The 24,734-nt window shown below is 44.9% G+C and overlaps 2 protein-coding genes and 1 non-coding gene across 7 annotated transcripts in view; 2 read left to right on the plus strand and 1 right to left on the minus strand.

Moving 5' to 3' along the window:
• Nucleotides 1–2,175, plus strand: part of GPATCH1 (G-patch domain containing 1) — a 40,041-nt gene extending 37,866 nt beyond the window's left edge. For both annotated transcript variants that reach the window (XM_015073121.3, XM_015073122.3), the window contains exon 20: nucleotides 1,894–2,175. In XM_015073121.3, coding sequence (XP_014928607.1) covers nucleotides 1,894–1,924 — 31 coding nt within the window. In that variant the 3' untranslated portion in view covers nucleotides 1,925–2,175. The remainder of the gene's footprint in view (nucleotides 1–1,893) is intronic.
• Nucleotides 2,176–2,306: 131 nt separating this feature from the next.
• Nucleotides 2,307–24,734, plus strand: part of WDR88 (WD repeat domain 88) — a 45,787-nt gene continuing 23,359 nt past the window's right edge. For all 4 annotated transcript variants that reach the window (XM_015073123.3, XM_053209972.1, XM_053209973.1 and 1 more), the window contains exons 1-3: nucleotides 2,307–3,532; nucleotides 18,242–18,352; nucleotides 23,776–23,864. In XM_015073123.3, the coding sequence (XP_014928609.2) occupies nucleotides 2,687–3,532; nucleotides 18,242–18,352; nucleotides 23,776–23,864 (1,046 nt within the window). In that variant the 5' untranslated portion in view covers nucleotides 2,307–2,686. The remainder of the gene's footprint in view (nucleotides 3,533–18,241; nucleotides 18,353–23,775; nucleotides 23,865–24,734) is intronic.
• On the minus strand, nucleotides 12,831–12,937 carry LOC113595385 (U6 spliceosomal RNA). The gene has a single exon (XR_003415886.1). It is a non-coding gene; the product is annotated as a U6 spliceosomal RNA (small nuclear RNA).

The raw sequence follows: 24,734 nt of genomic DNA on the forward strand, positions 1-24,734 counted from the left end.
TCCTGCATGCCAGCGTGATGGTAAGGTGCCCACACCACGGGCATTGCTCATTTCGTCCTCATGCACTCCAGCGAGGCAGACATGTGGGTCCCCTCATCTCCCAGGTGGGACGGCCAGGCCCAGAGAGGTTAGGCCTTGAGGATTTGGGGCCAAATCTTGAGGATTTGGGGCCGTCTGATGAGTCATTCCTGCGGGGACACCCCTCAGTGCCCATCTGGAGGGCATGGTGGGAGGGTGGGAGCAGGGCTTGCTGTGGGACACTGTGCAGCAATCAGAAAACGTGGGCAGAGAGCTGTGTGCTGATTGGCATCTAAAACTTACCATCAGGAGATCAAAAGCTGCAGAACGGTATATCCAGGCAGTGCTGTTAATGTTAAAATGTCCTCTGGCCTTTGGATTTCCCTGTGTGTACGTTTATGTACATCCATGCACAGGAAGAGGGCTGGAGGGGTTCTTCCCACACCTGAGAGCACCTCTCTCCAAGGAAGGGAGGGTCAGAGGTGTGGAGTGCACTTAAATCTTCACTCTTGTGGTTGTTAAAGGTTTAGTCCCCCCGCTCCTCCCCACCGAGCCTCCTGGGTTCTAACCTTGGAGCCCCGAGGGCCCTCCACCCTTTGTGCCTCACCCCTGTCTTCTGCAAAGGACAGTGGGAGGCTCATGACGACAGGGGTCTCATTTGCATCCCCAGCACCTGGCATGGAGTGTCACTCTTGGTAAGGGCCCTGATGATTTTCTGCTGTGACAGTGCCACTTGGTTCTGGGTGGAACCGTGGTCTGCCGCCTCCACCCCTTTCCCCTGAGACACCCCTCTCCTTCCTGTCTCTATCAGATTGTCTTGCCCATTCTAGAATTTCACAGACGTAGAATCATACAGCTAAGCAAACACCTTAGTGCACACACATACATATATGTGCACAGACCATCACCTTCCAGCTCCATGCATTCTCACCGCCTGATCAAGGGATACGCCAGCACCCCACAGCTGCTCGTGTCTCCTCCCACTTGGCATGCCTACCCGCATTCCCAGAGGTAGCCCCTCTTCTGTCACCGTTGGTTACTCTACTGCTTGGACTTTACTTAAAGGAACCATGTATGACTCTTGAATTGGTTTGTGAGAGTCCCCCATGTTATCAGCTGCAGCAGCTGGTTCGTCCTCATTGCCAGGGAGTATCCCTTTATGTGACCACACCAGAGCGTTCATCTCTTCTGTTGTTGCGGACATGTGGTCTTTCACTTTGGGGCTGTTGAGCAAGGATCTAGAGCCAGTGTGACCCAGCTCTAGTCAACGAACACCCTTGTGTGCATGAAGCTGAGATTTGAGACTGCCAGCTCAGGAGCCCTTGGCCCTAGAGCAAACATGGTTTTTTTTTCAGCTCCTTCCCAAAGGTCCTACAGGAGCTAGGTTGAGTAGGATTAGAACTTGCTTTTATAAACAGGTCCTAATATGAGATGTGGAGACTGAGTCTCCCTGTGTATTTGGGGGTGACAGAGAAGCATTTTTAAGAATGCAGATTAAACTGATGCTTCTAGGGGCGCCTGGGTGGTTCAGTCGGTTGAGCATCCGATTCTTGATTTCAGCTCAGATTATGATCCCAGGGTCATGGGATTGAGCCCTGCATCAGGTTCCGAGCTGAGTGTGGAACCTGCTTAAGATTCTCCCTCTCTCGCTCACTCGCTCTCTCTCTCCCTCCCTCTCTCCTGCTTGTGCTCTCTCTCTCAAATTAAAAAAAATAAAAATAAATGATGGTTTCATGGTCTGTGGTCGTCCCCTGTATTCTATGAGTCCAGATGTACCACTGCGAGTTGAGGAGGTCTGGTGTGCTCGGCCCCCAAGGAGCTGTCTGGCTTTCGGTTCTTATCTAATTGTCCTCTCTCTTTTATTTCCTTTTCTAGGCTGAAAAGTCTTCCACTAAGGCGGCAGTAATTGAATTCTGCCCTGGTCTGTCCCAGTACCAGATCTCCTCCATGATGGAAGCTCGTTGATTGCTAAGTTAATACATTGTACAGATTGTATTTATATGTAAATTCATGCTGTAAAATAATTTTTAAAACCTTGACATTTCAAAGGCTGCCTTGGAAGGTTGCAGAAATTGATTTCTATTTTTAACCTCAGTTAGTGTCAGAGGAAATAATTCAGACTGTACAGTTTAATTAAAATGGAATTTTTCTATTTTCTTTTTGATTTTTTTTTTTTATTTCCTGAAACTTCAAAAAAGAAATGAAAAGTGAAGGGTTTTCTCTAGTTTTGTTAATGGGGAAAGCCGAGTCCAGATAAAGACATTTGGCCTTACATAAGGACTCATGTGAGAGGGACCAGGTGGTCCCCACGTGGCTCTTGCCTCTCCTAGTTGAGAGTGGTGGCTGGGAGTCCAGCAGGGGGCCCAGCATCAGGGTCCTGGCAGGTGGCCTCAGCCTCTCCAGGTGGATGTCCCCCAAGTGTTCCACATAGTCTCCCATACCAAGAACTGGGGAGTGTGCGCCCACAGCCCGGGTCACACAGGCATCAGGTCCTTGCTCTGCAGCCCTGGGGCCCCCCTCCCAGGCTGCCTCATCTGCACTAACCAGACTTTTGAGAAAAGTGCTGGCATTCAAAGTGACCTCATAGAAAGATCAGAACAATTGAACAAGTTTAAAAATAGCAAGAAGGAAGAAGACCACTTCAGCCACCCAGAGATGACAACCCTTAATGTTGTGGAATATCCACCCAGTCTTTTTCTATCTGTGGGGCTGCTACCCGATTGGAGGTGACATTCGTTCTCTTCTATTGTCATTGACATTGGGACACATCTCTCCTTCGTACTCTCATATGCGTCCCCGCCTCCAACAGCTGCATCTTAATTCATGCATGGCCCATTCTAGATCTAGTGATCATGTCTCTCTTGTTCACGTGAGGTGGGTCCGCCACGAGCCCCTGCGCAGGCCGAGGGCACACACAAATCGTCCTGGGACAGGGAGCCAGGGAGAACCAAAGGAAAGCCCTGGGGTTGGGGCTGCTCGTTTCACATGCTTGGCCTCATTCCTTTTGTGCCCAGGGCCGGAACCCCGTTTTTCTGGGAGTAAGCGTGTTCCGCGTGGAGGGGAAGCAACGAGATCGCAGCGCGAGGGGGAGGGCGTGGCGTTCCCAGGAAGCGGGCGCGGGGCGCAGGCGCGTGGCGCCACAGTTCGTTCGTGGCCTGGCCGGGGTGCTGGGTGTCGGCAACCCAGCGGGTGGGGCTCTGAGATGGCCTCGGAGCCACCCTGCGCCCCCGGCTCCCCGGAAGCCCCGGACAAGGGCAAGAAGACAGTGTCACAGCAGTGTGAAGTACAGCCGCCTTTGGTCCCCTCCGGCGACATTGAGCATCCGCCCCAGAAGCTGCCCCGTGCGGCCCTGGTCAGGGGCTATGGCCGCTTCCGTCTGTCGATTGTGGAAGCACGCCAGGGCCAGCTGCTGTCCCGCTTGGACCCCCTGGAGGTGGGCAAGCGCTCACTGCCATCCGAGAAGCGCTCGATGCCTGAGGAGAAGTTCTGGGGCGACCAGGAGTCCCTCTCCAAGGTCAGACCACCGGGGGCGGGGGCGAGGAGCACAGGCTTGACCCCCACAGGTGGGGAGGGCGCAGTGAGCCGGGTAAGGGACCTGTGGGGACCAACTTGGCATGGCCGGGGGCCCCTGAGTGAAGCCCTTGGGCTGCTGTCCCTGGGAAAACAAGGCTGCCCTGGGGGAGAAGGACAATGTTCCAAAGCAGGGGATCCTGACCCAACCCAGAGTGTGGTTTCTGGCTGAGCCTCCCAAATGTCCCCACGGTGACAACCCCAAGTGCATACCCCAGGGTCGGTGAAGGAGCCCTCCACGCCCATGAAACAGAGTTAGCTCCAGCAGCAACAGAAAACTTAGAAGAATAAAAAAATAAAAACCTACCAACACTACTTTGTCTTCTCAGCGATAGCTGGAGAGACACCGCATTGAAACAAAGGCTGGTGGCCTGTCAACAGAATTCTTGGGGATGAGAAAAGGATTTCCACACCGAAACCCCCCACGGAGGCTTTAAAATCGGAGCAGAGCACTGAAACAAAATTAGAAAACAAGCTCCTGGGATACTCTGAGACTCAAAGAACAAATATAAAGGAACTAGAACTGTGAGAGAAAAGGTCATGCATGCCGGAGAGATCCAGAAGAGCCAATATACATACAGGAGGTGTTGGAGAGGGAGAGGGAGCAGGGGGAGGAGAAATACCGAAGGAAAACAGTGAAGAGACTCTCCCTGGGTTGAGGAAGACTGAATTGTTCCCATGGAAAGAAATGGTCCAGTTCAATGCGAGATGGGAGGCAAAAAGCGCCTGCCTGGGGAGGGTAGGAGCGAGGCTGTGGCGCCCACAGACCACAGACGGAACAGCCTGGGATCAGGTTGAGGTGCTAGGCTTCCTGGCCCGCCCTCAGAACACCTGGGAGCAGAGCCCACAACAGGGATTGCTGATGGCACTAAAAGTGCCAACGCTTTTAGTCATGATACTTGTTCTGCTTTTTAAGTGAAATTAAAGGAGAGCACAGACATTATATTTTTTCTCAGTAGAACATCCCCAAGACTCCAATTCAATAGATATCATTTGTTTTTAAACAAGTCTCCCTAGGAGCCTTGCCCCCATTAACCCATATCTCTGTACTGAGGCAAGAAATGTTTCTAGCTTCTTCTGTAACCTTACAGAGATATTTTATTTTATGCATTTCCCAGCACATATATGTATATCTTCTTTTTCTTCTTCTCCTCCTCCTCCTCCCCTCCTCCTTCTCTTCTTCTCTTCTTCTCTTCTTCTTCTCTTCTTCTTCTTCTTCTTCTTCTTCTAACATAAATGGAAGCATACCTTAGACCCCTTATGCACCTAATTTCAATTTTTTTACCTAAGGTATTTTAGAGATCTTTCCATATCAGTAAAGAAACATGTTCCTTGCTCTTTTTTATGGAAGTATCCCACTGGCTAGCCATTTCCTGAGGACTTTGACCAGTCTCCTGTGGATGCACATTCAGACGGCTTATGATTTTTTGGGCCTAAGGTTTTTATGACCCATTAAGATGACAGAAGTTGAGAAATTCCAAGTTTTCCCAGAGGATGTTTCTGACCTAAGAATTCTCTACCTGACCAAACTGCTGATTCCCAATAAAGGCAACAGAAAGATATTTTCTTTAGACCTGCAAAGACTCAGAATGATGCTTCTTTTTGAGGACAAAGTTACTCGGGGGAGCACTCCAGCAAACAGGGGGAAAAAAGAAAAAGAAAAACTCCGGTAAGGGAAAGATCGGTTTAGAATAAACAGTGGAGAGCAATGACTCAAAACAATACAATCTGGAGGTGATTATACAGTGAGATTAACGTGGTGGTGTAGCTCAATGAAAATGTTAACCAAATGACCCCTTAAAAGGAAAGTGCACAATGCAAAACTTAATGTTAAGTTAATAACGTTCCAGATGATTTCATCGAAATCTCTGAGATGATTTGCTAAAGCACATTCTCAATAGATAGTGCTTCATTCTTGGTTTTTATTTAATGCACACTCAACACACGAATGGCTCTCGGTATTTTAAAAAAGAATCGGCTCAACACCCCCACCAGTGGCTTCCTGGCGCATTTAAGATGAAGTCCAGAGATCTGACCATGACCTTCCAGGCCTTTTCGCATCTGGCTCGTCTCCCTATTCTCCCGCTCGCCTGTGACCTGTGAACCTCCAGGCAGGGACGGCCTCGGGTCCCTCCTTCCTGGGAGGCTCTCCCCGCCGTCCAGGGTGCAAGCGCAGTGCCTCTGGCCGGGAGCTGCCCCGCGTACCGGCTGTTGGACGGCCGCCCCTCTTCCCGTGGCGCGCGGGCGCAGGAGCCTGTTCAGTCCCTGCGGTGCCCACGGATGCTCGCTCTCCGCCCTCGGTTCCCGCCGGCCCCACAGCGCCTAGATAAGGCCCGACGAGGCTACAACATACTTGTTGATCAAGTGAAGGAAAGCTACACACATAAAGAACTGACTTTTTGTTGTTGTTTTTACAAAAATTGGACCGTCCTCTATGTGCCAGTTTTGTTCGTGCCTCCGGATATGTACCTGTGTGTTTGGAACGTCTCCGCAGCGCCTCGAGGTCTCTATCCCTAATGAACCCCGAAAGTACTATGCCCAGAAGAAACGCGGAACCAAGGTCCCCGGAAAGGACGTTGGGGTTAGAGGGATGCCAGCCGCTCTCAATTGCTGGTCTGTTTGCCCATAATGAAAGCTCTGTTTTTGCCATGAGAGAACGAGGACGGAGAGTTTGGAGACGGAGGCAACTGCAGAGTAGGGAGCTGGGGGTGGCCGCCCCGGGGCCAGGGACCCGCGCAACGACGACAGGAGCGGTCGCGTCCCCGGGACACGGCTGGTTCCCAACGGCTGCCAACGCCAGGACCCGCCGCCCGCCCGGCTTGCCTACGCCTCCTGGTGGCCAAACGGGTGTCCGCGCCCGCACGCCTCGACCCCTGGCTGCCGAGTCCCTGTCCCACCTCTCTGCGCTTCCTGGAGGCGAAGAATGCCTCCTTCCCTGCATCCTCACACCGCCGCGCTCTCTGCAACCCCTGTAGCCACGCCTCCCCTCACCCCTGCACCTCCTGCTGAACCCGCCTCGCTAGCGAGGTTCCCCATCCAGAGTCCCTGCATCTCCGCACTGCCTGGCTGCAGAGCCCCAAACCCCTGATTTCCGTGTCCCGCATTCCCTCCCGTCCCTTCACACTACCACAGTTCGACACCCCCACATCCCGGACATGCACCCCGGCCCCGGGTAATACGGCGCCATGGAGGCGGGTGGTGGTGGCGGCAGGGGACCTTTTCAGGCTTGCTCCTTCTATCCCCCCTTCTTTTTAAAAGCATTGCTTTATTGAGGTGTAATTCACATATCTTACAGGTAACCTATACAAAGTGTGGGGTTTTAGGGTATTCGCAGAGTTCTGTAACCAGAGCCACAATCACTGTAGAACCTCTCATTGACTGAAGCCCCATACTCATTAGCAGTAAATCCCCATTTCACCTGAAGCCAGCCTCTCAACTCTAGGCAATTACCAATTTAATCTCTGTCACTATAAAATTGCTTGTTCTAGACCTTTCATAGAAAGGGAAGCAAACAACATGTGGTCTTTTGTGACTGGCTTTTTCCCCTTAGTATAATGTTTTTGAGGTTCATCCATGTGCAGCAGGTGTCAGTACTCATTTATTTAAAAGCACATACACAGGGGAGTCTGGGTGGCTCAGTCCATTGAGAGTCTGACTCTTGATTTAGGCTCAGGTCATGATCCCAGGGTTGTGGGATCCAGCCAGGCATCTAACTCCGAGCTGAGTGTGGAGCCTGCTTGGGATTCTCTCTCTCTCTCTCTCTCTCTCTCTCTCTCTCTCTCTCTCTCTTCCTCTGCCCCTCTCCCCCACTCACTCTCTCTCTCTAAAATAAAAAATAAATACAAGTAAATCTATATGAATGTAATAAATACATGTTATATATATCACACACTTCAGAGCAGTTTTAGGTTCAAAGCAAAACTGAGAAGATACAAAGATTTCTTGTATATCCCTTCTCATTATCAACATGCCCCACTAAATGAAATATTTAAAACCATTAATGATCCTCAATGATACCCAAAGTCCACAGTTTACATTACAGTTCACTCTGGGAGTTGTACGCTGTATAGGTTTGGAAAAATGTATAATGACATATGTAGTCATTATGTACATTATGTACGTACAGAGTAGTCGCACTGCCTTACAAATCCTCTGTGCTCTGCCTGTTATCCCTCCAAACCTCCCCACCCCTGGCAAGCACTTTTCCAGAATGTCATATATGTGGATGCAGACAGTCTTTTCAGACTGGCTTCTTTCACTTAGTAATGTGAACTTAAGTTTCCTGATTTTCTTTTCTTTCTTTCTTTTTTTTTTTTTCCACGGCTTGCATGTCTTTTCATGGCTTGGTAGCTTGTTTCTTTTTTAGCGCTGAAATAATACTCCATTATTTGGATGTACCATAGTTTATTTGTCCATTCACCTATCAAAGGACATCTTTAGGTTTTTCAAGGTTACTTCCAAGTTTTGGCAGTCATGGATAAAGCTGTTGAAACATCTATGTGCAGGTTTTTGTGTGGACATGAGTTTTTAAACTTCTTTGGATAAATACCAAGGAGTATGATTGCTGGATTGTATGTTAAGAGTATGTTTAAGACACTGTCAAACTGTCTTCAAAAGTGGCTGTACCATTTTGCATTCCCACCAGCAATGAATGAGAGTTCCTGTTTCTCCACATCTTTGCCAACATTTGGTATTGTCAGTGTTACAGATTTTGGCCATTATGTGTGCAGTGGTAACTTGTTGTTTTAATTTGCAACCCCCTGATCACATATGATGTGGAACATCTTTTCACATGCTTATTTGCCACCTGTGTGTATATCTTTTTTAGTGAGGTGTCTGTTAAGGTTTTTGGCTCATTTTTTAATTGGGTTCTTTATTTTCTTGTTAAGCTTTGACAATTTTGGATGATATTCCTTTATTGGATGTGTCTTTTGCAAATGTTTTCTCCCACTCTACGGTTTGTCTTCTCATTCTCTTGACATTGTCTTTCATAGAGCAGAAGTTTCAAATTTTTATGAAGTCCAGCTCGTCAATTATTACTTTCATGGATTGTACCTTTGGCATTGTTCCTAAAGAGTCATTGCCATACTCAAGACCACTTAGATCTTCTCCTATGTTATTCTCTAAGAGGTTTATAAATTTGCATTTTACATTTAGGTCTGTGATACATTTTGAGCTTTTGTGAAGGATGTAAGGTGGATATTTAGATTTATTTTATTTTATTTTTTTGCATGTGGATATCCAGTTTTTCCAACACCGTTTGGAAATTCTGTCATTTCTCCATTATATTAAATTTGCTCCTTTATCAAAGAGCAGTTGGTTTTATTTATGTGGATCTATTTCTGGGCTCTCTAGGCTTCGATCTATTTCTCTCTTCTTTCACCAATACTACACTGTCTTGATTATTGTATCTTTAGATGTAAGTCTTGAAGTTGGGTAGTGTCAGTATTCTAACCTTTGTTTTCCAAAATCTTTTGCCTCTCCATATAAACTGTATAATCATTTTGTCTGTATCTACAAAATAACTTGCTGGGATTTTGATTGGGACTGCATTGAATCCATAGACCAAGTTGGGAAGAACTGACCTCTTGACACTATTGATTCTTCCTATCCATGAACATGCAATATATCTCCATTTATTTAGTTCTTTGATTTTGCTCATCAGAGTTTTGTAGTTTTCCTCGTAGAGCTCTTGTACGTATTTTGTTAGATATATACCTAACTATTTAATTTTGGGGGGTGCTAATGTAAATAATACCATGTATTTAATTTAAAATTCCACTTGTTCATTTCTGTTACGGCAAAAAGTGATTGAATGATCTGCTAAAACTGCTATTAATTCTAGGAGTTTTTGTTGATTCCTTTGGATTTTCTACATAAGTGATAATGTCATTTGTGCATTAAGACATTTTTGTTTCTTCCTTCCCAATCTTATACCTCTTATTTCCTTTTCTTGACTTATCGCATGAGCTAGAACTTCCGGTACAATGTTGAAAAGAAGTGTTGAGAGGAGTCTTTGCCTCATACCTGATCTTAGTGGATACACTGAGTTTCTTACCATTAAGTATGATGTTAGCTGTATGCTTTTTTGTTTTGTTTCATTTATTTTTTGAGAGAGAAAGCATGAGCAGGGGAGGGTAGAGAGAGAGGGGAGACAGAGGATCTGAAGCGGGCTCTGTGCTGACAGCAGCGAGCCTGATGTGGGGATTGAACTCATGAACTGTGAGATCATGACCTGAGTCAAAGTCAGAAGCTCAACTGACTGAGCCACTCAGGTGCCCCAATTATAAGTTTTTGTAGATAGTGTTTGGCAAGTTGAGAAGTTCCCCTCTATTTCTAATTTGCTGGGAGTTTTTAAAATCATAAATGGCTATTGGGTTTTGGCAAATACTTTTTCTGCACCTATTGATAAAATCATGTGATTTTTCTTTTTTATCTTATTGATGTGATGAGTTACATTAATTGATTTTTGAATATTGAAGTAGTCTTGCATACCTGGGATGAATCCCACTTGGTTATGATGCATAATTCTTTTTATACACTGTTGGATTTCATTTGCTAATATTTGTTGAGGATTTTTGCATCTATGTCCATGAGAGATATTGGTCATTAATTTTCTTATAATGTCATTACCTGGTTGTGGTATTAGGGTAATACTAGCCTCACAGAATGAGTTCCAAGGTATTCCTTCTGCTTCTATCCTCTGAAAGAGATTATAGAGAATTGGTATTTTTCCTTAAAGGTTTGGTAGAATTCACCAGTGAACCCATCTGGGCCTGCAACTTTCTGTTTTGGAAGGTAATTAGTCACTATTTCAATTTCTTTATTAGATAAAAAGCTATTCAAACTGTCTATTTTTTTCTTGTGTGACTTTTGGCAAATCGTGTCTTTTAAGGAATTAGTCCATTTCATTTCAAACTTGAATTTAGTCCGTTTCATTTCTGGTGATTAAATTTGTAGAAATAGTTTTTCATAGTATTCCTTGATTATCTTTTTAACATGTATAGGATCTAGCTTTCATTTCTGATATTCGTATTGTGTTATCTCTTTTCTTTTTCTTGGTCAGCCTGGATAGAGGCTTATCTTTTTTAAAGAACAGTTTTTGGGTTCATTGATTTTTATCAGTTTGCTGCTTTTGATTTCATTGATTTATGCTCTAATTCTTATTGTTTCTTTTCTTCTGCTTACTTTGGATTTAATTTGCTCTTCTTTTTCTATTTTCCTAAGGTGCAGGTTTAGATGATTGATTTTAGATCTTTCTTCTTTTTTAATATGTGCATTCAACGTTATAAATATCCCTCTAAGTTCTTCTTTCACTGCATCCCACAAATTTTGACAAGTCATGTTTTAATTTTGTTTGGCTTAAAATATTTAAAAACCTCTCTTGAGGTTTCTTCTTTGGCCCATGTGTTATTTAGAAGTGTGTTGTTTAGTCTCCATGTATTTTGGTATTTTCAATCATCTTTCTGTTATTTATTTCCAATTTAATTCCATTGTGTTCTGAGAGCAGACATTGTGTGATTTCTGTTTTTATTTTTAATTTGTTAAAGTGTGTTTTATGGCCTAGAATGTGGTCTACCTTGGTAAATGTTTCTTATGAAGCTGAGAGGAATGTCTATCCTGCTGTTGTTGGATGAAGTCATCTGTAGATCTCCATTACATCCAGTTGACTGGTGGTTGCATTGAGTTCCATTGTGTCCTTGTTCATTTTCTGCCTGCTGGATCTGTTCCTTTCTGAGTCAGTGTTGAAGTCTCCAAGTATGATAGTGGACTCATCTGTTTCTCTTTGCAATTTTATAGCTTTTGCCTCACATAGTTTGATGCTCTGGTGTTAGGCACATACAATGTTAAGGATTACTGTATCTTCTTGGAGAATTGACCCCTTTATTATGCAATGCCTCTTTTTATCCCTGATAACTTTTCCTCACTGTGAAATCTGCTCTGTCTGAAAGTAATGTAGTTACTTTTGCTTTCTTTTGATTAGTGTTAGTGTGGTCTATTTTCCTCCATCCATTTACTTTTAATCTGTATTTGTCTTTATATCTGAAGTAGGTTTCTTTCTTTTTTTTAATATGAAATTTATTGTCAAGTTGGTTTACATACAACACCCAGTACTCATCCCAACAGGTGCCCTCCTCAATACCCCTCACCCACCCTCCCCTCCCTCCCACCCCCCATCCACCCTCAGTTTGTTCTTAGTTTTTAAGAGTCTCTTATGTTTTGGCTCCCTCCCTCTCTAACCATTTTTTTCCTTCCCCTCCCCCATGGTTTCTGTTAAGTTTCTCAGGATCCACATAGGAGTGAAAACATATGGTATCTGTCTTTCTCTGCCTGACTTATTTCACTTAGCATAACACTCTCCAGTTCCATCTACAAAAGGCCAGATTTCATTCTTTCTCATTGCTAAGTAGTATTCCATTGTATATATAAACCACATCTTCTTTATCCATTCATCAGCTGATGGACATTTAGGCTCTTTCCATTATTTGGCTGTTGTTGAAAGTGCTGCTATAAACATTGGGGTACAAGTGCCCCTATGCATCAGCACTCCTGTATCCCTTGGGTGAATTCCTAGCAGTGCTCTTGCTGGGTCATAGGGTAGATCTATTTTTAATTTTTTGAGGAACCTCCACACTATTTTCCAGAGTGGCTGCACCAGTTTGCATTCCCACCAACAGTGCAAGAGGGTTCCCGTTTCTCCACATCCTCGCCAGCATCTATAGTCTCCTAATTTGTTCATTTTAGCCACTCTAACTGGCATGAGATGGTATCTGAGTGTGGTTTTGATTTGTATTTCCCTGATGAGCGATGTTGAGCATCTTTTCATGTGCCTGTTGGCCATCTGGATGTCTTCTTTGGAGAAGTGTCTATTCATGTTTTCTGCCCATTTCTTCACTGGATTATCTGTTTTTCAGGTGTGGAGTTTGGTGAGTTCTTTATAGATTTTGGATACTAGCCCTTTGTCTGATGTGTCATTTGCAAATATCTTTTCCCATTCCATTGGTTGCCTTTTAGTTTTGTTGATTGTTTCCTTTGCAGTGCAGAAGCTTTTTATCTTCATGAGGTCCCAATAGTTCATTTTTGCTTTTAATTCCCTTGCCTTTGGGGATGTGTCAAGTAAGAAATTGCTGCGGCTGAGGTCAGAGAAGTTTTTTTCCTGCTTTCTCCTCTAGGGTTTTGATGGTTTCCTGTCTCACATTCAGGTCCTTTGTCCATTTTGAGTTTATTTTTGTGAATGGTGTAAAAATATGGAACGCTTCACGAATTTGCATGTCATCCTTGCGCAGGGACCATGCTAATCTTCTCTGTATCGTTCCAATTTTAGTATATGTGTTGCCGAAGCAAGCACTGAAGTAGGTTTCTTGTAGACAGCATATTGTTGGGTCCTGTTTTTTCATCCACTCTGATAATCTCTGTCTTTTAATTGGTGTATTGATAGTGATAATCCAAGTGATTATTGATATACTTGGATTAATACCTACAATATTTGTTATTGTTTTCTATTTATTGCCCCTGGTTTTTGTTCCTATTTTTGTCTTCCACTCTTCTACCTGTGTGTGTGTGTGTGTGTGTGTGTGTGTGTGTGTGTGTGTGTGTTGTTTAAAGATTTTATTTTTAATTAATCTCTACACCCAATGTGGAGCTCAAACTCACAACCCCAAGCTCAAGAGTCACATGCTCTACTGACTGAGCCAGCCAGGTACCCCACCTTTTGTGGTTTTAGTTGAGCATTCTATGTGATTCCATTTTCTCTCCTTTCTTAGCATATCAGATGTATCTCTTTTTTTGTTGTTGTTGCTTTTTTTAGTGGTTGCCCAAGAATTTGTGATATACATTTACAGTTAATCCAACTTCACTTTCAAATAACACTATACCACTTCTTGGGTAGCATCAGTAATTTAAAATAACAAAATATTTCTAATTCCTCCCTCATGTCCATTGTATTATTGCTGTCATTCATTATATATAATATATAATATTGTATAATTATAGTTATATGTTAATTATATAATATATAATATATTGTTGCTATTATAATATATAATATATATAAGGTATTCTATATAATACGTTCTTACTATTATTATTTTGAACAAGCTGTTATCTGTTAGATCAATTAAGAATAAGAACAAGGTTTTTATTTTACCTTCACTTACTCCTTGTTCAGTGCTCTCCTTGCTTTATGTAGATCCAAGTTTCTGACCTATGTCATTTTCTTCTCTCTAAAGAAGTTTTAACATTTTGGGGTGCCTGGGTGGCTCAGCTGGTTGAGTGTCTGACTTCGGCTCAGGTCATGATCTCGCGGCTCATGAGTCTGAGCCCAGTGTTGGGCTCTGTGCTGACAGCTCGGAGCCTGGAGTCTGCTTCAGATTCTGTCTCCGTGTTTCTCTTTGCTCCTCCCCTGCTCGCACACTGTCTTTCTCTCTCTCTCAAATATAAATAAACATTAAAAAAATTAAAAAAAAAGAACTTTTAACACATCTTTCAAGGCAGGTCTACTGGTAAAAAGTTTCCTCAATTTTTGTTTGAGAAAGTATTTGTCCTTCACTTTGGAAGGATAATTTTACAGGATACAAATTTCTAGGTTGGTGGTTTTTTTCCCTCCTAATACCTTAAATATTTCACTTTAGTCTCTTCTTGCTCACATGGTTTCTAAGAAGTTGGATGTAATTCTTATCTTTGCTCCTTTACAGGCAAGGCATTGTTTTCCTCTAGCTTCTTTTGGGATTTTCCTTTTATCTTTGATTTTCTATAGCTTTAAAATGATATACCTAGGTGTAGATTTATTATTATTATTATTATTATTATTATTATTATTATTATTTTGCATTTATCCTGTTTGGTGTTCTTGGAGTTTCCTGGATCTGTGGTCTGGCATTTGAAATTAATTTTGGGGAAATTCTCAATCATTGTTTTTTCAAACACTTCTCTTGCTTTCTCTCTTCTCTTTCTGGTATTTTCGTTATGCATATATTACAGCTTTGTAGTTGTCCCATGGTTCCTTGATATTCTGTTCTGTTTCTTTAAGTCTTTTTTTGTTTGTTTGTTTTCTGTTTGCTTTTCAGATTTGGAGGTTTCTGTTGATATATCCTCAAGCTCAGAGATTCTTTCCTCAGCCATGTCTAGTCTGATAATGAACACATCAAAGATATTCTTCATCTGTTACAGTGTTTTTGATCTGTAGCATTTCTTTTTGGTTCTTTCTTTGAATTTCCATCTCTCTGCTTACACTGTGCACCATCCACTACGTTCATTAGAGCCCTCAGCACATTAGCCACAGGTGTTTTAAATTCCCAGTCTGATAATTCCAACATCCTCCTCATATCTGGGTCTGGTTGTGTTGTTATGCTTGTGCTGTCTCTTCAAGCTTTGTTTGCTGCCTTGTAGGACTATACTTTTTTTTTTTCTTGATAGCCAGACATGGTGTACTGGGTAAAAGGAACAGATGAAAAGAAGTCTATAGTGGTGTGATGCTAAGGTGTCGGGAGAGGGGGAGAAGTCTACAGTCCTATGACTAGGTCTCAGTCTTGTAGTGGGCCTGTGCCCACTTTGAACTTCACACGTGAACTTCACACGTGTTTTTCAGTCTGCACCCCTCCCCGCCCTCCACCCTTAGTGAGGTGGGGTTGGATGGCTAGAGGGGCCCGCTGGGTGTTTGCCTTCTCCCATGTGGAAGACTAGAGCTGGTCGGGGTTGGGGACTTCCCTTCCCCCAGGTCTGTGCGGCTCTGATAAAATCCCAGCAGGTCAGGGTCTGGTTAAGTAGTTTCTCCTGACAAGCAGAGCTTGTTGAGAAGAACAAAATGCTGTGGAATATTTCAATATGATTCCTTTCCCCTCCTCCCCTCCTCCCCCAGCCAGAAGCACGAGGGGATTTTTCTCTTATAGTCATTGTGAGGACCATGTGCTAGGGGAGACATTTACTAACATAGATGTGAGGGTCCCTCACCACTGGGTCCCCCTGGAGTTTTCAACTCTCTAAGTTGTCCACACGGAGTCTCCAGCAATTTGTCAGTTGTAAGTCAGGTTTCCCTGTCCTGGGACTCGTTTCCATGGAGGTTGCTGCCCTTGGATTTCTGCTCTGTAACTTGGGATTCTTTGTATTGGCCTCTGTCTCTCCAGTTTTGGGAGCAGCAGTCCGCTCTGTGACCTCACTTGTCTGAGGAATGTAGGAAGGGTTGTTGATTTTTCAGTTTGCTTGGGTTTTAATTTGTTGTGAGGATGACATGGTGGCTTCCCAGCTTATTACATGGCAGACCAGAAATGAGAAGTCTTCATTCCTTTTGTATTGCCTAGTAATATTTCATTATGTGAATATGCCTCATTTTATCTGTTCATCAGTGGATGGATATTCGAATTATGTCCATATTTTTATCATTATGAATGATACTGCTGTGAGTACTCGTGTTCAACTATTTGTGTGGGCATACGTTTTCTTTCTTTTTTTTAAATGTTTATTTTTACGAGAGACCGAGCGCAAGTGGGGGAGGGGCAGAGAGAGAGGGAGACACAGAATCGGAAGCAGGCTCCAGCCTCTGAGCTGTCAGCATAGAACCCGAGGCAGGGCTCGAACTCATGGACCATGAGATCGTGACCTGAGCCAAAATCAAGAGTCAGACGCCTAGCCGACTGAGCCTGTTGGGTGCCCCAATGCATATGTTTTAACTTTTTAAAGAGTTACTGAACTATATTCCAAAGGAGCGCACCATTATACATCCCCGCCAGCCATGTGTGAGAGTTCAGAGTTCTCCACATTCTTGTCAACACTTGTTATTACCTGATTTTTGAGCACATTCCCATGTACTGGAGCTCATTGATATATCTTCTTTGGAGATATGCCTATTCAGATCTTCTGCCTATTTTTAAATTGGGTTGTTTGTGTTTTTATTGTTGAGTTTTAAGGGTTCTTTATGTATTACGTATCAGATAAGTCCCTTATCTGATATATGATTTGTATGATTTCCATCGTGTGGGTTGGTTTTTTCGCCTTCCTGATGGTGTCCTTTGAAGCGCAAGAATTTTTAATTTTGATAATGTCCACTTTACCTTGTCATTGTTGCTGCTGCCTATGCTTGTGGTATTGTAGCTAAGGAACCACTGCCTAATGCAAGTTCAGAAGATGTGCAACTATGTTTTTTTTCTAAGAGCCTGTGGCTTTAGTTCTCACATTTAGAACTCTGATCTATTTTGAGTTCATTTTTATATATGGCGTGAGGCAATGGTCCAACTTTGTTCTTTTGCAGGTGGATGTTATTTGTGTCTGCATGATCTGTTGAAAAGACTAATCTTTCCATTTTTAATTATTTAACACTCTTGTTGAGGAAGCAATTGACCTAAAATATGAGGGATTATTTCTGGATTCTCAGTTCAGTTCTATCGACCTATATGTCTGTTGTTATGTCAGTTCTACAGTGTCTTGATAACAGTCACTTTTTGTAGGTACTGAGTTTTTAAAGTGGGAATTGTGAGTACTCAAGCTTTGTTCTTTTTCAAGATTATTTAGGCTGTTTTGCTTTGCTTGAGTTTCCATATAAGTTTGAGGATCAGCTTGTGAATTTTGGAAAAAAAAATTCAGCTGGAATTTTGACAGCATAGTGCTGAATCTGTAGATCATTTTGGAAGGTATTTTCATCTTAACAATAGACAGCTAACAGCTAATCCATGAGTGTAGAATGATTTTTCATGTATTTGGGTCTGCTCTGATTTCTTTCAACAATTCTTTGTGATTTTCAAAGTATAAGTTTTATAACAATAGTAAGCTAATAGCTAATCCATGAATATAGGATGCTTTTCCATGTATTTGGGTCTGCTAGGACTTCTTTCAATAATGCTTTGTGATTTTCAAAGTATAAGTTTTATACTTTTTTGTTAAATTTATTCCTGTTTTGATGCCTTTATAAATGGATTTTTTTCTACAGTATGGAGGTTCCTCAAAAAATTAAAAATAGAACTACCCTATGACCTAGCAATTACGCTACTAGGAACTTATCCAAAGAATATAAAAATGCTTATTTGAAGGGGCACATGTACCCCAATGTTTATAGCAGTGCTATCAACAATAGCCAAATTATGGAAAGAGCCCAAATGTCCACTGAATGATGAATGGATAAAGAAGATGTGGTACATATATACAATGGAATACTACTCAGTGATGAGAAAGAATGAAATCTTGTCATTTGCAACAATGTGGATGGAACCGGAGGGTGTTATGCTAAGCGAAATAGGTCAGTCAGAGAAAGACAGCTATGCTATGGTTTCACTCATGTGGAATTCGAGAAACTCAACAGATGAACATAGGGGAAGGGAATGAAAAACAGATGGAGGCAAACCATAAGAGACTCGTAAATACAGAGAACAAACAGGATTCCTGGAGTGGGGTGGGTTAAATGGGTGATGGGAATTAAGGAGGGCACTTTTTGAGGTGAACACTGGGTATTATATGTAAGAGATGAATCATGGGGTTCTACTTCTGAAGCCAAGACTACACTGTATGTTAACTAACTTGAACATAAATTTTTTTAAGAAGAATTTCTTTTCTTAGGGTTTTTCCCCCCAGATTGTTCACTGTGAGTGTATAGAAAAACAATTGACTCTTTGATGTTGATCTTGTATTTTGTAACTTGCTGAACTCATTCAATCTATCCTTTTTTCAGATCCCTTTTAAAATTATGAAGGGACACAGTCACATTGTGAGTTCCTGTAACTTCTGTGTGGATGACACAAAGCTCCTCAGTGGCTCCTATGACTGCACTGTGAAGCTGTGGGTAGGTGGCCCGGCGTTAGGTGGGATGAAAATATCCCGTAAGCTTTCCCATATCTTGTGGAGAGATCACCAATACTGAGTTCCCAGACACTCAAGGATCCCAAAGATTTGGAAAGAACTTTCTGCGCAAAATGCAAGAAAAAGAAGCAAAGTGAGGGTTCCGCCCTAGTGTCAAGCCAGTGGAGAGAGATGAGTTTATTGTAGTCAGCCTGTTGATTTGGAAGCAGGAGGAGCGGGGGGCAGGGACCACTGCGCTGGAACTCCCCACCTATTGTGGGATGGTCCCAGCGGTGCCTAGGGCGCGCCTGAGATCTCTGAGCTGTGACATCTCTTTGGATCTCCTTCTCATTTGGGAAATTCACTTTCATCCATAGAGATGGTATGGCCAGGCTTAGGTGGTCGCAGAGGACAGAAAAGTGGCCAGGCCTGGGACCTGTCCATGAGCGGTGGTTGGAAGGGGCAGGCTGGAGCACGGATCAGTGCCCCAAGGTTCAGGAAGCAGGGGTGTGACGGTCATGTGAGGTTGCGGAGACGTGGCACTGAGAACTCTTCCAAAGCCTCTGCGCATAGCCAGTGACCCTGGGAGGGCTGTCTGGGGGCACTGCTGGCCCATCACGGGGGTTTGATGAGGGAGCAGGAATGGGAGAGGACAATGGCCATTGGAGCCAGGCCACAGATGATTGTGTGGCTGGGGCTTGGCCCATGGGGGAGGACAGTCCGTTCTGAGTTTTGCCGTCTCCTCTGGCTTCAGGGGTGGGAGGGGACATAAGTAAGTCTGGGCTGGTTCCTGGGTTCTGGCCTGGGTAATCAGGTGGAAGATAGCCCCTCACCCTCCAGATGACCACAGAGGTTGCCTTCTGTGTCATCAGTGGGCACCAAGGCCAGGCAGATTAGGCAGGAGGGTTTGGGGATTGTCCAAGTGGTTCAGCTCTGTGACCCTGGGTGGTTACATGACCTCCGGGGCCTCCTTGAAACTTTCCAGGTCCAGCTGCATGCGGGGGCTACCCTGGGGCCTGCCCGGCCAATTCCTGGCCCCAGCAGACATCTACTCCTCACCTCTACTCTGGCCCTTAGAAAATCCACTCTCCCAGCCCCAAATCTCTTTCTGGGAAAACTGGTTCCTCTGAGAGCCTCAAACCGCTTCTCAACCATCTGAGGTGAGATGGCGAGGGAGCTCTGCTCATTGTCATCACCCAGGGGAGCAAGAGGGCAGCTTTCCAGGTGTGCCTCCTGCTTGGCCAGCTGCATATCTTCGCCACTTTCTTCTCGCCTTCGGCACCAGTGGAGGGAGTCACAGGAGTTTCTGTCTATTTGGGCCAAAAATCTCTTGTCTCTGAAAGGGGAAATATGCCTGTTTCTCTTGCCCCAAGATTAAAGACCACCCACTGAGATGTCTCCGGTTCCCCACAGTGGCCTGGCTGCCTAGTCCATGCTGCTGTATCTAGGATGCGGTCACTTCGGCCTGTCCAAGTGTCCTGATACCAGCCTCGCTCACGGCCTTGCCGGTTGCTGCCACTTTCTCCAGGTCGCTGCCCTCCCTCTTTTCTTCCCCCTCAGTCGCCAGTTGTCTGTCTTGGCTGTGCCATTGACACCTCCTCCAAGAAGCCCTCTTTCCTCCTCCTGGTTCTCTTTTCCCCATCTTTGCCCTTTGGCTGCCTCCTCCTGTGGCTGTCCCTGCCCCTGCACAGCTGACATTCTCGAACCCTCCCTGGGGTAGATGACTCAGCTATTGCCCCACACACTGCCTTCTCCCGTCGCAGTATCTTGGCCAAAATGTCCCCTTGCTTCTCCTTTCTCTTCCCACTCCTGTCACCTCCCATCTCCCATCCCTCCTCTCGGCTCCGCCCGGAACCCAAACATCTGATTTAATCTTTTGAAAGCTCCCTTCACCCTCACTGTGGACCATTGTGAATAATTTGGAAAGTCCACACCTGTAAGAAGAAGTGGGGATGAAATCACTCTCTATCCTGCACGCGACATCCCTCTAGTGTATGGGCACACCTCTTTCTAGTCATTAAGAGATAACAGCTTTGGTGGTTTTTTTCACGGTACAAAGAAGAAGTGAGAGCCATCATTTCACGACTCTGGAGTTAATTGCTGTGAAAATGTTGGAGGAGTATATGTCTATTTTTTTTTCTTGTTCACACACATATATGCATGTTTATGAAATTGAGACCATAAAGAAATGCTATTTACATAACCACAATAAACTTGGGCTACGGATATTATCACATTTGCCTTATTTTTACAACTATTTCTTGGTGCCCGTTCTTTCCCATCCATTTGAAGTCTGACCAGTATCCCTGCCTTGAATTATCTGAGTCCACAGAGGGGTTCCTGCTTCCAAATGCTAGGTGAAGAGGGAGCTTTCAATTATTTCCTTCCCATGGCCCTGACCAATGGCCCATTCATTTCAAGAAACATTCAGTACAAAACAGAGACTTTCCCACCGTCTTTGGAATTCACTAACAAAATCTGGCTTGTTTGCTATAGATCTCTTGCCAAAGGATTCCCTTCACATTTTCTAAGAGGTGCACATTTTCCAAGAGGGTTATCGGCCTGTAGTCGTTCCCCCTCTTGGCCATAAGGTGTCACTACTGAATGCTGAAGTTGCACATGGACCCCATGGACACCGGTTCGTTCCGGTGCTGCCCTTAGCAGACCGGGGGCACTGCGCAAACTGCAGTCCCAGGCCCCACTGTGATCATTTGCTTAGTTCTGTGTTTGTGCCAGAGCAATGCACCTGCCAGGGGGGCTGCAGCCTGGGTGTGTCCTGTCCTGGCGTGTTCCTCTTTGGATTCCTGGTGTCTCTTCCTGCCTCTGATTAGGGCCTGCTGGGTTACCCAAACACAAGCCCACTGTTTGGAACGGGGGTTGAGGGTCTGGGTCTGTGCAGAAAAGAGTTCACATAGCAGGTCTGAGACTGCTGGTGAGACTGGCTTGGCCGGCATCTGGGAGCCGGACTGGTAAATGGTATCCTACGATCGTGAAACTTCCCCCAAGTGTCAAAGAGGGCTCACTGTACCCATAAACCCCTGTTGGTGCAAGCCATGTGGTTTATGCTGAGCACTTGCTTTGCTTCTGGAGTCTGGATTTGGTGTATGCCAGAGAATCCCCCCAAAACCCTGGGCCCCAAGACTCAGGCACACCTCCCCGATAGACAACACGTCACACGTGCTGTTACAACTGGTTGCTGGAGGAATTAAGCATGTCCTGTGTGATCCACTGGGAGAGACTCTTGGAAGCTTGTGTCTGGTTCTCTCTGGACTTCACCCCATGCCCCTGTCCCTTTGCTGATTTTGCTTTGTGTCCTTTGCTGTAATCTTAGCGTGGATATGACTATTTGTGGAGCCCTGTGAATCCTGGAGGATCACTGAACCTGGGGGTGGTCTTGGGGACCCCTGACACAGGGTCCTTTGCCCCCCCCCCCCCTTGCCCCAGCATGACTTGGGCTCTTCATGCAAAGTGGTTTCTGCATATCCGGAAGTATTGTCACAGGCCTGCCCTCGTTGGCCTGAAGCTCCTGAACCGTGCATCATATTTTCACCTAGCAACTCAAGACCTTTCTAGGAATTCATTATCTTACCAGTAACCTGTTTTTCAAGGGGACTTTCCACCCCTGCTTATCCCGAAAAGCTGTTGGCATCTTTCTTTTTTTTTTAATTTTATTTTTTAGTTTTTAAAATTTACATCCAAATTAGTTAGCATATAGTGCAACAATGATTTCAGCAGTAGATTCCTTAATGCCCCTTACCCATTTAGCCCATCCCCCCTCCCACAACCCCTCCAGTAACCCTCTGTTTGTTCTCCATATTTAAGAGTCTCTTATGTTTTGTCCCCCTCTCTGTTTTTATATTATTTTTGTTTCCTTTCCCTTATGTTCATCTGTTTTGTCTCTTAAAGTCCTCATATGAGTGAAGTCATATGCTTTTTGTCTTTCTCTGACTAACTTCACTTAGCATAATACCCTCTAGTTCCATCCACGTAGTTGCAAATGGCAAGATAACATTCATTTTGATTGCCGAGTAATACTCCATCGTATATATATACCACATCTTTGTCCATTCATCCATCGATGGACATTTGGGCTCTTTCCATACTTGGGCTATTGTCAATAGTGCTGCTATAAACATGGGGGTGCATGTGTCCCTTCGAAACAGCACACCTGCATCCCTTGGATAAATGCCTAGTAGTGCAATTGCTGGGTCGTAGGGTAGTTCTATTTTTAGTTTTTTGAGGAGCCTCCATACTGTTTTCCAGAGTGGCTGCAACAGCTTGCATTCCCATGTTGGCACATTTCTTACTGAAAATATTTCATCTCTGCCATAATGGGCACTTTTCACTTCGGCACCCTGTTTTATTCCCCTCATATTATCTAGTTTTTACCTGGCTTTGTTCTCATCATATTCTCTAGTTATTTTTTTAAAAAATTTTAAATGTTTATTTATTTTTGAGAGAGAGAGAGAGAGAGAGAGACAGAGAGAGACAGAGCATGAGCGGGGGAGGGGCAGAGAGAGAGGGTGACACAGAATCCAAAGCAGGCTCCAGGCTCTGAGCTGTCAGCACAGAGTCGGATGCAGGGCTCGAACCCACGAGCAGCAAGATCATGACCTGAGCTGAAGTCGGATGCTTAACTGACTGAGCCACCCAGGTGCCCCTGTAGTTATTTTTTTTTAATGTTTATTTATTTTTGAGGGAGAGAGAGAGAGCACAGTGGGGGAGGGCAAAGAGAGGGGGACAGAGGATCTGAAACAGGCTCTACACTGACATTAGAGAGCCCCGATGCAGGGCTCGAACTCACCAGCCACGAGATCATGACCTGAGCTGAAGTTGGACGTTCAGCCAACTGAGCCACCCAGGCGCCCCTATTCTCTAGTTATTAACCGTCGACATGCTAACAGTTGCTGGCGCCCCACTGCTGGCATGCTGGGATTGGTCTTAGCCGCTCCCCCGAGGTGACGGTGACCGGTACCCCGTGTGTTTAGCCTCCCCTCTCACCCACGTGGCGAACGCTTTCACGCTTAAGTCCTTGTGACCACAGTTCTGACTAGAAGAATTGCTGGGTCAAAGGGTGTGAACTTCTAAAAAGTTCTTGAAAGGTCTTACGGATTCTGCAAAGCCTCTTCGGCCAGTAGCGTTGGAGAAAATTGTCTGCAGCTCTGTCCCCAGAGTGGCCCGTTGCCATCTGGTGCCTGTGCAGTTGAGGGGGAGTTTCCCAGGGATACTGTGGGTGGCAGGGTGTCCTTGCTGCTCTGGGGAAGAGGCTGGGAAGTCCTTTTGCCCTCTTGAGCAAGGTGAGGGACATAAGACCACAGGTTCTCATATTTTGCCGTTTAGACGAGCTCGGGGCTGCCCTTGAGCTCAGTTCACGACTTGCACCAACGGCTCAGTGACCTCTCTCTCCCTCTCTCCTGTTGATTTGAGGATGCTGTGGATGGCTCAGTCATTCGGGATTTTGAGCACAGGCCCAATGCTCCTGTTTTAGAGTGCAGCGTGACGGCTGACAGCAAAAGGTGACCTTTCCCTCGTCTTGCACGGGTCAGGAGGAGTGAGGAGGCAGGCCAGGGACGACTTTCTGTTTTATGGGCAAATACACTCCTGTTCTCCCATATATGTCCCCACGGTTTCCATGTTTCGCTGTAAGAGTCAAGGGGATGTGACAACTCTTTGCAAATTCAAAGCGCTAAAAAGACAACCAGTATTGTGGCTAAGACAAAGCCAGTCTGCATTCTCTTCCCGTAGTTACACCCATGGGCTGTGGACGCTGCGAGGGGTCACTGGCCATTGAGGCCCAGGCAGCATCTCACAGGGGAAACGGAGGCAGGCACGCCCCGGCTCGGAGGCAGCCGCGTGCATGCAAGAGCCTCTGGGAGACATTTGCTTAAGCCCCTCATGAGCAGGTGAAATGGGCCTTTAAAACAAGGGGTTTGCTTTAAAATAGATTTACTTAAATTTTTTTTGATGTTTTTATTTATTTTTGAGACAGAGAGAAATCACAGCTCGGGAGGGGCAGAGTGGGAGGGAGGCAGGAACCAAAGCAGGCTCCATGCAGGTAGCAGAGAGCCCGATATGGGGCCCGACCTCACGAGCTGTGAGATCATGACCTGAGCCGAAGTCAGACACTGACCCAACTGAGCCGTCCAGGCCGCCCCTAGATTTACTTTTATCCAGCAGTTACAAAACTAGTAAAAACTAGTATTGGAACATTACGTGATATGGGGGACACGGATTACCATGGAAGCACGCAACGGAAGAAAGATACATGTATATTATTATGTACAAAGGTACAGCTATGTTATTTTTACTAGGTGTAAAAAAGAACATTTCAGAACAAAGTGAGCTGCCAAAGTGTTTTCCTGTAACAAGACGTGAGCAGAGAAGGA

The sequence above is a fragment of the Acinonyx jubatus genome, chromosome E2 (genome assembly GCF_027475565.1).
Source record: "Acinonyx jubatus isolate Ajub_Pintada_27869175 chromosome E2, VMU_Ajub_asm_v1.0, whole genome shotgun sequence".
Classification (NCBI taxonomy): domain Eukaryota; kingdom Metazoa; phylum Chordata; class Mammalia; order Carnivora; family Felidae; genus Acinonyx; species Acinonyx jubatus.